This window comes from Panulirus ornatus, chromosome 12 (genome assembly GCF_036320965.1).
Source record: "Panulirus ornatus isolate Po-2019 chromosome 12, ASM3632096v1, whole genome shotgun sequence".
NCBI classification, from domain to species: domain Eukaryota; kingdom Metazoa; phylum Arthropoda; class Malacostraca; order Decapoda; family Palinuridae; genus Panulirus; species Panulirus ornatus.
In genome coordinates this window covers 39,823,831-39,837,682 of record NC_092235.1, presented here as the reverse complement: position 1 = coordinate 39,837,682, position 13,852 = coordinate 39,823,831, and the positions used below count along the sequence as shown (strand labels likewise).

Genomic DNA, 13,852 nt, shown 5'->3' with positions numbered 1-13,852 from the left:
GCATCTCTATCAACTCTATCATATGCCTTCTCCAGATCCATAAATGCTACATACAAATCCATTTGCTTTTCTAAGTATTTCTCACATACATTCTTCAAAGCAAACACCTGATCCACACATCCTCTACCACTTCTGAAACCACACTGCTCTTCCCCAATCTGATGCTCTGTACATGCCTTCACCCTCTCAATCAATACCCTCCCATATAATTTACCAGGAATACTCAACAAACTTATACCTCTGTAATTTGAGCACTCACTCTTATCCCCTTTGCCTTTGTACAATGGCACTATGCACGCATTCCGCCAATCCTCAGGCACCTCACCATGAGTCATACATACATTAAATAACCTTACCAACCAGTCAACATTACAGTCACCCCCTTTTTTAATAAATTCCACTGCAATACCATCCAAACCTGCCGTCTTGCCGGCTTTCATCTTCCGCAAAGCTTTCACTACCTCTTCTCTGTTTACCAAATCATTTTCCCTAACGCTCTCACTTTGCACACCACTTCGACCAAAACACCCTATATCTGCCACTCTATCATCAAACACATTCAACAAACCTTCAAAATACTCACTCCATCTCCTTCTCACATCACCACTACTTGTTATCACCTCCCCACTTGCGCCCTTCACCGAAGTTCCCATTTGCTCCCTTGTCTTACGCACTTTATTTACCTCCTTCCAGAACATCTTTTTATTCTCCCTAAAATTTAATGATACTCTCTCACCCCAACTCTCATTTGCCCTTTTTTTTCACCTCTTGCACCTTTCTCTTGACCTCCTGTCTCTTTCTTTTATACATCTCCCACTCAATTGCATTTTTTCCCTGCAAAAATCGTCCAAATGCCTCTCTCTTCTCTTTCACTAATACTCTTACTTCTTCATCCCACCACTCACTACCCTTTCTAATCAACCCACCTCCCACTCTTCTCATGCCACAAGCATCTTTTGCGCAATCCATCAACATATATACATATATATACATACACAGACATATACATATATACACATGTACATAATTCATACTTGCTGCCATTATTCATTCCCGTTGCCACCCCTCCACACATGAAATGACATCCCCCTCCCCCCCACACTCGTGCGAGGTAGCGCTAGGAAAAGACAACCAAGGCCACATTTATTCATGGTCAGTCTCTAACTGTCATGTATAATGAACCGAAACCACAGCTCCCTTTCCACATCCAGGACCCACAAAACTTTCCATGGGTTACCCACAACGCTTCACATAATCTGGTTCAATCCACTGACAGTGTGTCCACCCTGGTATACCACATCGTTCCAATACACTCTATTCCTTGCACGCCTTTCACCCTCCTGCATGTTCAGGCACCGATCGCTCAAAATCTTTTTCACTCCATCCTTCCACCTCCAATTCAGTCTCCTGCTTCTCCTCATTCCATCCACCTCTGACACATAAATCCTCTTTGTCAATCTTTCCTCACTCATACTCTCCATGTGATCAAACCATTTCAATACACCCTCTTCTGCCCTCTCAACCACACTCATTTTATTACCACACATCTCTCTTACCCTTTCATTACTTACTCGAACAAACCACCTCACACCACATAATGTCTTCAAACATCTCATTTCCAACACATCCAACCTCGTCGGTGCAACCCTATCTATAGCCCACACCTTGCAATCATATAACATCGTTGGAACCACTACTCCTTCAAACATACCCATTTTTGCTTTCCGAGATAAAGTTCTCGACTTCCACATATTCTTCAACGTTCCCAGAACTTTCACCCCTTCCCCCACCCTGTCACTCACTTCCGCTTCTGTGGTTCCATCCTCTGCCAAATCCACTCCCAGATATCTAAAACACTTCACTTCCTCCAGTTTTTCTCCATTCAAACTTACCTCCCAACTGACATGTCCCTCAACCCTACTGTACCTAATAACCTTGCTCTTATTCACATTTACTCTCAGCTTTCTTCTTTCACACACTTTACCAAACTGAGTCACTGACTTCTGCAGTTTTTCATCCGAATAAGCAACGAGGGCAGTAGCATTAGTGAACAACAACTGACTGACTTACTTCCCAAGCACTCTCATCCACAAAACACTGCATACTTGCCCCTCTTTCCAAAACTCTTGCCTTCACTTCCCTAACAACCCCATCCATAAACAAATTAAACAACCATGGAGACATCACACACCCCTGCCGCAAACCGACATTCACTGAGAATCAATCACTTTCCTCTCTTCCTACTTGTACACATGCCTTACATCCTCGATAAATATTTTCACTGCTTCTAGCAATTTGCCTCCTACACCATATACTCTTAATACCTTCTACAGAGCATCTCTATCAACTCAATCATATGCCTTCTTCAGCTCCATAAATGCTACATACAAATTCATTTGTTTTTCTAATATTTCTCACATTTTTTCTTCAAAGCAAACACCTGATCCACACATTCTCTACCACTTCTGACACACACAGACACATACATATATACCCATGCACACAATTCACACTGTCTGCCTTTATTCATTCCCATCGCCACCTCATCACACATGGAATACCATCCACCTCCCCCCTCATGTGTGCGAGGTTGTGCTAGGAAAAGACAACAAAGGCCCCATTCGTTCACACTTAGTCTCTAGCTGTCATGCAATAATGCCCGAAACCACAGCTCCCTTTCCACATCCAGGCCCCACACAACTTTCCATTGTTTACCCCCGACGCTTTACATGCCCTGATTCAATCCACTGACAGCACGTCAACTCCGGTAAACCACATCGATCCAATTCACTCTATTCCTTGCCCACCTTTCACCCTCCTGCATGTTCAGGCCCCGATCACTCAAAATCTTTTTCACTCCATCTTTCCACCTCCAATTTGGTCTCCCACTTCTCCTCGTTCCCTCCACCTCCGACACATATATCCTCTTGGTCAATCTTTCCTCACTCATTCTCTCCATGTGCCCAAACCATTTCAAAACACCCTCTTCTGCTCTTTCAACCACGCTCTTTTTATTTCCACACATCTCTCTTACCCTTACATTACTTACTCGATCAAACCACCTTACACCACACATTGTCCTCAAACATCTCATTTCCAGCACATCCACCCTCCTGCGCACAACACTATCCATAGCCCACGCCTCGCAACCATACAACATTGTTGGAACCACTATTCCTTCAAACATACCCATTTCTGCTTTCCGAGATAATGTTCTCGACTTCCACACATTCTTCAAGGCTCACAGGATTTTCGCCCCCTCCCCCACCCTATGATTCACTTCCGCTTCCATAGTTCCATCCGCTGCCAGATCCACTTCCAGATCTCTAAAACACTTTACTTCCTCCAGTTTTTCTCCATTCAAACTTACCTCCCAATTGACTTGACCCTCAACCCTACCGTATCTAATAACCTTGCTCTTATTCACATTTACTCTTAACTTTCTTCTTTCACACACTTTACCAAACTCAGTCACCAGCTTCTGCAGTTTCTCACATGAATCAGCCATCAGCGCTGTATCATCAGCGAACAACAACTGACTCACTTGCAAAGCTCTCTCATCCACAACAGACTTCATACTTGCCCCTCTTTCCAAAACTCTCGCATTCACCTCCCTAACAACCCCATCCATAAACAAATTAAACAACCATGGAGACATCACACGCCCCTGCCGCAAACCTACATTCACTGAGAACCAATCACTTTCCTCTCTTCCTACACGTACACATACCTTACATCCTCGATAAAAACTTTTCACTGCTTCTAACAACTTGCCTCCCACACCATATATTCTTAATACCTTCCACAGAGCATCTCTATCAACTCTATCATATGCCTTCTCCAGATCCAGAAATGCTACATACAAATCCATTTGCTTTTCTAAGTATTTCTCACATACATTCTTCAAAGCAAACACCTGATCCACACATCCTCTACCACTTCTGAAACCACACTGCTCTTCCCCAATCTGATGCTCTGTACATGCCTTCACCCTCTCAATCAATACCCTCCCATATAATTTACCAGGAATACTCAACAAACTTATACCTCTGTAATTTGAGCACTCACTCTTATCCCCTTTGCCTTTGTACAATGGCACTATGCACGCATTCCGCCAATCCTCAGGCACCTCACCATGAGTCATACATACATTAAATAACCTTACCAACCAGTCAACAATACAGTCACTCCCTTTTTGCAAAGTTTCCACTGCAATACCATCCAAACCTGGTGAAGAGCTTGTAGATTTATGTGCTGAAAAAGGACTGGTGATTGGAAGTACCTGGTTTAAAAAGCGAGATATATATAAGTATATGTATGTAACTAGGATAGATGGCCAGAGAGCGTTATTGGATTATGTGTTAATTGATAGACGCACGAAAGAGAGACTTTTGGATGTTAATGTGCTGAGAGGTGCAACTGGAGGGATGTCTGATCATTATCTTGTGGAGGCAAAGGTTAAGATTTGTGGGGGTTTTCAGAAAAGAAGAGACAATGTTGGGGTGAAGAGAGTGGTGAGAGTAAGTGAGCTTGGGAAGGAAACTTGTCTGAGGAAGTACCAGGAGAGACTGAGTACAGAATGGAAAAAGGTGAGAATAAAGGAGGTAAGGGGAGTGGGAGAGGAATGGGATGTATTTAGGGAAGCAGTGATGGCTTGCGCAAAAGTTGCTTGTGGCATGAGAAGCGTGGGAGGTGGGATGAATAGAAAGGGTAGTGAGTGGTGGGATGAAGAAGTAAGATTATTAGTGAAAGAGAAGAGAGAGGCATTTGGACGATTTTTGACGGGGAAAAAATGCAAATGAGTGGGAGAGGTATAAAAGAAAGAGGCAGGAGGTCAAGAGAAAGGTGCAAGAGGTGAAAAAGAGGGCAAGTGAGAGTTGGGGTGAGAGAGTATCATTAAATTTCAGGGAGAATAAAAAGATGTTTTGGAAGGAGGTAAATAAAGTGCGTAAGACTAGGGAGCAAATGGGAACTTCAGTGAAGGGGCTAATGGGGAGATGATAACAAGTAGTGGTGATGTGAGGAGAGAGAGTGAGTATTTTGAAGGTTTGTTGAATGTGTTTGATGATAGAGTGGCAGATATACGGTGTTTTGGTCGAGGTGGTGTGCAAAGTGAGAGGGTTAGGGAAAATGATTTGGTAAATAGAAAAGAGGTAGTAAAAGCTTTGCGGAAGATGAAAGCCAGCAAGGCAGCAGGTTTGGATGATATTGCAGTGGAATTTATTAAAAAAGGGGGTGACTGTATTGTTGACTGGTTGGTAAGGTTATTTAATGTATGTATGATTCATGGTGAGGTGCCTGAGGATTGGCGGAATGCTTGCATAGTGCCATTGTACAAAGGCAAAGGGGATAAGAGTGAGTGCTCAAATTATAGAGGTATAAGTTTGTTGAGTATTCCTGGTAAATTATATGGGAGGGTATTGATTGAGAGGGTGAAGGCATGTACAGAGCATCAGATTGGGGAAGAGCAGTGTGGTTTCAGAAGTGGTAGAGGATGTGTGGATCAGGTGTTTCCTTTGAAGAATGTATGTGAGAAATACTTAGAAAAACAAATGGATTTGTATGTAGCATTTATGGATCTGGAGAAGGCGTATGATAGAGTTGATAGAGATGCTCTGTGGAAGGTATTAAGAATATATGGTGTGGGTGGCAAGTTGTTAGAAGCAGTGAAAAGTTTTTATCGAGGATGTAAGGCATGTGCATGTGTAGGAAGAGAGGAATTTGATTGGTTCTCAGTGAATGTAGGTTTGCAGCAGGGGTGTGTGATGTCTCCATGGTTGTTTAATTTGTTTATGGATGGGGTTGTTAGGGAGGTGAATGCAAGAGTTTTGGAAAGAGGGGCAAGTATGCACTCGGTTGTGGATGAGAGAGCTTGGCAAGTGAGTCAGTTGTTGTTCGCTGATGATACAGCGCTGGTGGCTGATTCATGTAAGAAACTGCAGAAGCTGGTGACTTAGTTTGGAAAAGTGTGTGAAAGAAGAAAGTTAAGAGTAAATGTGAATAAGAGCAAGGTTATTAGGTACAGTAGGGTTGAGGGTCAAGTCAACTGGGAGGTAAGTTTGAATGGAGAAAAACTGGAGGAAGTAAAGTGTTTTAGATATCTGGGAGTGGATCTGGCAGCGGATGGAACCATGGAAGCGGAAGTGAATCATAGGGTGGGGGAGGGGGCGAAAATCCTGGGAGCCTTGAAGAATGTGTGGAAGTCGAGAACATTATCTCGGAAAGCAAAAATGGGTATGTTTGAAGGAATAGTGGTTCCAACAATGTTGTATGGTTGCGAGGCGTGGGCTATTGATAGAGTTGTGCGCAGGAGGGTGGATGTGCTGGAAATGAGATGTTTGAGGACAATGTGTGGTGTGAGGTGCTTTGATCGAGTAAGTAACGTAAGGGTAAGAGAGATGTGTGGAAGTAAAAAGAGCGTGGTTGAGAGAGCAGAAGAGGGTGTTTTCAAATGGTTTGGGCACATGGAGAGAATGAGTGAGGAAAGATTGACAAAGAGGATATATGTGTCGGAGGTGGAGGGAACGAGGAGAAGTGGGAGACCAAATTGGAGGTGGAAAGATGGAGTGAAAAAGATTTTGTGTGATCGGGGCCTGAACATGCAGGAGGGTGAAAGGAGGGCAAGGAATAGAGTGAATTGAATCAATGTGGTATACCGGGGTTGACGTGCTGTCAGAGGATTGAATCAGGGCATGTGAAGCATCTGGGGTAAACCAAGGAAAGCTGTGTAAGTATGTATATTTGCATGTGTGGACGTGTATGTATATACATGTGTATGGGGGTGGGTTGGGTCATTTCTTTTGTCTGTTTCCTTGCGCTACCTCGCAAACGCGGGAGACAGCGACAAGGCAAAAAAAAAAAAATATATATATATGTTTGCTGATAGTGATGAACAAACACACAGAAAGCTTCCAAAATCTAGAAAGTTTAAAGAAGTGATAATAACTGAAAAAGATATGCCACCTACTTATCACATGCTCCTGTCAGAAGATTTTGGCTTTCCTTGGGGTGCCACCTTAGGGACTGAACTTTCTCTCCAAATGATTTAATGCATTGGCCAACTCTGGCATCCTGAAGATCCCACAAGATTACTGTTTCGTCAACCGAGCCACTTGCTAGCATATGGCTGTTGAAAAGAAAGAAAAGCTTTTACGTCATACGATATTTCAGAGCCCAGTCCAAGAATGTCAAAGCCAGAATAAAGGGGTTCTTTGATGCACTATCCATGTTTCTTTAGATAAATAATCACATGCAAAATCTATCACACAGTTGTTTATAGAATTCATTACCCATGACTACTGCACAATAGTTACCATCAACAAATAACACATTAAACTAGAGGCTCATATAAGCCCTCCTGAAAGCTCAGGTCCCAATACTCAAATGCCTCTTTCATGTTGACATGTAAACACTACCTTAGTGGAAAATGCTCAGTCAAAAAACATATAGAAAAAAAATCCAAAACTATTATATTAGGTAGAAGGATGATGACAGCAGCCACCCAGGGTAGTAGTACCATCCTGACTGAGTAGTGTTAATGTGGTGCCCGGAACCATCTTACACTCTCAATGTCAGGACTACTGATCTTACTTTCTGTCTCATCAAAATGGGACTACTGAGTTAGTCCTACCATCTTCTTACAAGCATCATACACCTACTCACCCCTAGCTTATCATTATTACTTTTTTTCTCCATAAGAGCTTTTGCCAATCCTTGCCCACTCAAACAAGTATCATCATGACAGAGTCCTTCAAATCCATGGCCCCTAGTCCCCAGCATCATGGGATGCTAAAGATCTTTGGGTTTCTGCCTGACTCTACTACCAATGAGAGGAAGGGCTCTAGTAGGAGTAGTACCGGCCCCTCCCATGACCTTTCACTCTCTGTTAGTCATTCATTCCTCTTTTTCTCTTCACTATACCAACATGCGTGGTCTCTCTAGTAACCTATCCTCAGTTGAACACTATCTGTCTACTGCCTCTCCTAATATCTTACTTCTGTCTGAGACACAGTTGTCTAATAATGTTCTCACGAGTCCCTTGTTTATATCTAACTATAACCTCCACTCAAGATTCTGGTTTAAAGGTGGTATTTGCTTATTCCAACATCAACACACCTGTTGCACACCTCAAGGACCCTGAGTCTCCAACCTTTGATATTAAATGGCTCAAGGTCTGTCTCACTACTTCCACAATTTTTCTCTGTTCTGCCTATCACTCCCCAGATTTTACAAATTCTACATCCTTCTTCAACTATCTAAACTTCAGCTGTGAGACTGCGACATCCTCTCACCTGCAAGTCGAGATCCTCAACCTCAGGGATTACAACGTTCACCACAGGGAATGGTTGCATTCCTCCCATGCAGATGGTGGAGGAATTGAAGCCCTCACATTTCCATTCACAATGACTTAGAGCAAATTTTCTTCCATCCTACCTAATATTCCTCACTACTGTGACCACTCCTAATATTCTGGATTTCTTTTTCACCTCTAGTCTATCCTGCTGTAAATAAACAAACTTGCCCCCAACTGGTTCATCTGATCACACTCTCATAAATGTATCTATTCTCATGGCACCTATCCCTCTAGCAACCCCTTGTAAGCATAAAAACTGGCACCTCAACAAAGCTGACTGGAATAACTTATGTAACTCCTTTTCTGACTTTCACTGGAAAATTACTGTCTCTTATGTGGTGACGCTTTTGTTTCTGCTAAACAATTAGCAGAGGTTATTCTTGAGAAAATGAAAGCCTTCATCCCCTCTTCCTCCCACACAACCTTTTCATCCAATCCATGGTTCAACCGTTCCTGTTCTGAGGCCATTCAGGAAAGGGATCAGGCATATCAGGCTTGGAAAAACTTTCCTTCCTGAGGCTCCCATTCAGCTTTTATCACTGCCCGTAATCAGTGCAAACATGTCACCAGTGAGGCAAAGCATTCCTTTACTCAAAGGAAATGTCATAACCTTTCCTTGCCATCCACTGATAGGTCTTTCTGGTCTTTAGATAAGGGCATATCTAACAACTTCCGTCATTCTACCTTCCATTCACTTTTCTGTTCTGATGGTACTATAGCTGTCTCTCCCATAGACAAAGCAAATCTCTTTGGTTTCCGTTTCTCCTCTAACTCTACCTTGGATGACTCTAACATTCTTTCACTCCTTAAAGCTCCTCTTACTAATCACATGCCCCTTCCTGTAATCTGTTTAAGGACTGTCCGAAAAGCACCTCTTTCTCTGGACACAAGCAAGGCTTATAGTCCTGATGGCATCCATCCACATGTACTGACAGAGTATACCTCTAAATTTGCTTACTTGCTTGTTCCATTTCTGTTTAAAAACCAAATCTTTTCTTTCTCCTTGGAAGCATGCACCCTAAGAAGGGTGACTGTTTTGACCCCTCTGACTATCATCCTATTCCTTTGGCATCTACCATTTCCAAAGGTTTTGAATCCCTCCTCAACTCCCATATCCTTAAACACCTCGAACATGACAGTCTTCTCTCTGATCACTAGAATAGTTTCTGTAAGGTGAGATCCACTGATGATATTCTTTCCAATCTTACTAACGTCAGGTAATAATCCCTAAAAGATTTAGGGGAGTCATGTGTAGTTGCCCTTGACATACTTAAGGCTTTTGGCAGGGAGTAGCATAGGGGTCTCATCTCTAAGCTCCCCTCTTTAGACTTCCCTCCCTCACTTTGCTCCTTCATATCTAGCTTCCTCTCAGGTCGATCTATCTCTGTGGTTGTTAATGGATCAGCCACCCCCTTTTCTCCGTCAACAGTGGTGTCTCTCAAGGTTCTGTCCTGTCCTCTACATTTTTTCTCCTTTTTTTCAATGATTTCCTCTCCTCCACAAATAAACCAATGCACTCATACACTGATGATTCAACACTGCATTCATCCACATCCTTCATTTCTGTTTCCTCTTCTCTCACTTGATCTGCATCTCGTCTCGACACAGCTTACAGCTTCCTCAATAAACATGGACAGGATATCTCAGTGGGGTACACAAAACCTTAAGTTTAATGCCTCCAAGACCCAGATTCTACTCATCCCTCTTTCATAAACTCTTTACAACTCTCATCTCTCCACTGACATCTCTGTAATTCCACCTTTTGACTCAATGAACATACTTGGCATTACTGTAACATCAAGTCTTTTCTTGGAAACTCCACATTACAGGAACACCTAAGTCTGCCTCTTAAGAAACTGAGTGTCCTGTTTAGATGTCAAAATTTCTCTTCTGAACAGTTGCTCCATTTATACAAGGGATTATTGTCCTTGTATGGAGTACTGCTCTCACATTTGAGGAGGTTCTAGCTCTGTATCTTTACTTGACATAGTCAAAAGCTTTCCGACTTATAAACTGTCTTAGAGTAACTTCCAAACTTGACCCCCTTGCCATTTGCTGTAATATTGGTTCACTTTCTCTCTTCCACAGATATTCCTTTGAAATCACAAAAATTACTGAAATAATAGAAACAAAGTACAAAGAGATATAGGGAGCAGGTCAGATGAAGGAATAGGACAGAAGTCAAGTAGGATCAGTAATGAAAACATAAATACAAACTCTTTTTTGGCAGAGACATTAATTGAACTATTGGGAAACTTACTATGCCAGCAAATGTAAAACAAAAAAAAAGGTACACAGATAATGATGGAAAATCTGTTAAAGTATGACACAAAATCAACTTGGAATGATCTTCCAAAAATTAATGGAATTTCAAAGGTGGTAACTCCAGGTTTACAAAATGTTAGAATTGAACAACTTCTACTGTAGATTTGACAAACATGACTTTTTGGTAGAATGACAGATCATTTCTGAACTAAAAAGCAAATGAGATAAGCATATAATCATAACTCAAGAGAATGTAAAGGAAAAGTGCAAAAGTTATATATCTTTATAAGGTACAAATGACCTTCAATGAGTGAAATACTCAAACACTCTTTGGATCAGTCCTGCACACCATGAATAAAAAAAACATCAGAAATTGTACCTGTTCCAAAAAAATCAGTCACACAGTGTTATGATGATTATCGACCGGTGGCTTTACCATGAATTTCAATGAAATGAACATGTAAACATTTTTTGAATAATCAGGTTAAATACCAGATGGATGTCCTACAATCTGCATATAAAGCAAAAAGGTGTGCTGAAAGTGCTACACTGTCCATTGTTGATTCTGTCCATAAATTTCTGGAAAAGATCAAATTTAGATTGGTTAAACTGCAAAGATTTTGTTTGTCGATGTCTCAAGTGGTTTCAACACAATCCAGTTACATATGCAGATGCAAAAACTTATTTCTATGAATGTCAACTCATATCTTGTTTTGTGGATTCATGATTTTCTGTGATGCAGACTTCAATTTGTGAATTTTTTTTTTTTTATTATACTTTGTCGCTGTCTCCCGCGTTTGCGAGGTAGCGCAAGGAAACAGACGAAAGAAATGGCCCAACCCACCCCCATACACATGTATATACATACGTCCACACACTCAAATATACATACCTACACAGCTTTCCATGGTTTACCCCAGACGCTTCACATGCCTTGATTCAATCCACTGACAGCACGTCAACCCCGGTATACCACATCGCTCCAATTCACTCTATTCCTTGCCCTCCTTTCACCCTCCTACATGTTCAGGCCCCGATCACACAAAATCTTTTTCACTCCATCTTTCCACCTCCAATTTGGTCTCCCTCTTCTCCTCGTTCCCTCCACCTCCGACACATATATCCTCTTGGTCAATCTTTCCTCACTCATTCTCTCCATGTGCCCAAACCACTTCAAAACACCCTCTTCTGCTCTCTCAACCACGCTCTTTTTATTTCCACACATCTCTCTTACCCTTACGTTACTCACTCGATCAAACCACCTCACACCACACATTGTCCTCAAACATCTCATTTCCAGCACATCCATCCTCCTGCGCACAACTCTATCCATAGCCCACGCCTCGCAACCATACAACATTGTTGGAACCACTATTCCTTCAAACATACCCATTTTTGCTTTCCGAGATAATGTTCTCGACTTCCACACATTCTTCAAGGCCCCCAGAATTTTCGCCCCCTCCCCCACCCTATGATCCACTTCCGCTTCCATGGTTCCATCCGCTGACAGATCCACTCCCAGATATCTAAAAGACTTCACTTCCTCCAGTTTTTCTCCATTCAAACTCACCTCCCAATTGACTTGACCCTCAACCCTACTGTACCTAATAACCTTGCTCTTATTCACATTTACTCTTAACTTTCTTCTTCCACACACTTTACCAAACTCAGTCACCAGCTTCTGCAGTTTCTCACATGAATCAGCCACCAGCGCTGTATCATCAGCGAACAACAACTGACTCACTTCCCAAGCTCTCTCATCCACAACAGACTTCATACTTGCCCCTCTTTCCAAAACTCTTGCATTTACCTCCCTAACAACCCCATCCATAAACAAATTAAACAACCATGGAGACATCACACACCCCTGCCGCAAACCTACATTCACTGAGAACCAATCACTTTCCTCTCTTCCTACACGTACACATGCCTTACATCCTCGATAAAAACTTTTCACTGCTTCTAACAACTTTCCTCCCACACCATATATTCTTAATACCTTCCACAGAGCATCTCTATCAACTCTATCATATGCCTTCTCCAGATCCATAAATGCTACATACAAATCCATTTGCTTTTCTAAGTATTTCTCACATACATTCTTCAAAGCAAACACCTGATCCACACATCCTCTACCACTTCTGAAACCACACTGCTCTTCCCCAATCTGATGCTCTGTACATGCCTTCACCCTCTCAATCAATACCCTCCCATATAATTTACCAGGAATACTCAACAAACTTATGCCTCTGTAATTTGAGCACTCACTCTTATCCCCTTTGCCTTTGTACAATGGCACTATGCACGCATTCCGCCAATCCTCAGGCACCTCACCATGAGTCATACATACATTAAATAACCTTACCAACCAGTCAACAATACAGTCACCCCCTTTTTTAATAAATTCTACTGCAATACCATCCAAACCTGCTGCCTTGTGAAATTTATGGGCAAATATTTGAATTTGTTCAATCTCTATACCAGTGATTGTATGTGAGCATAAGATTCTTGTACACTTCTCAAATATGCCACTGATACTGTCTTATTCTTACTCTATAGAAAAAATATATTCATGTATAAACAAGAGAGGTATGCAAGGAATTGAGTGAATAAGAACGATGTGGTATACTGGGGTTGACATGCTGTCTATGGACTGAACCAGGGAATGTGAAAATGTCTAAGGGAAACCATGGAAAGGTCTGTGAGGCCCGCATGTGGATGGGGAATTGTGGTTTCGGTGCATCATACATGACAGATATAGACTGAGTGTGAACAAATGTGGCTTTTTAGTCTGTTTTCCTGGCACTACCTTGCTGATGCAGGGGGTGGCAATGCTGTTTCCTGTGGGCTGTGGTGGCACCAGAATAGATGTAGGCAAGCAAGTACATGTATGTGTATATATGTATATGGCTGTGTATGTGTATGTATATATATATGTGTATATGTTTGAAGGAATGTGTTTGAAGGAGTAGTGCTTCCAACAATGTTATATGGTTACGAGGCATGGGCTATAGATAGGGTCATGCGGAGGAGGACTGATGTGTTGGAAATGATATGCTTGAGGACAATATGTGGTGTGAGGTGGTTTGATTAAGTAATGAAAGTGTAAGAGAGATGTGTGGTAATAAAAAGAGTGTGGCTGAGAGAGCAGAAGAGGGCATGTTGAAATTTTGGTCACATGGAGAAGAATGAGTGAGGAAAGATTGACAAAGAGGATATATGTGTCAGAGGTGG

At 42.0% G+C, this 13,852-nt stretch overlaps 1 protein-coding gene across 1 annotated transcript in view; it reads right to left on the bottom strand.

Annotated features, from left to right (window-relative positions):
* Window positions 1-13,852, bottom strand: part of nclb (no child left behind) — a 343,194-nt gene that overhangs the window by 181,355 nt on the left and 147,987 nt on the right. The window contains exon 8 of the mRNA XM_071667808.1: window positions 6,968-7,126. Within this exon, the coding sequence (XP_071523909.1) occupies window positions 6,968-7,126 (159 nt within the window). The remainder of the gene's footprint in view (window positions 1-6,967; window positions 7,127-13,852) is intronic.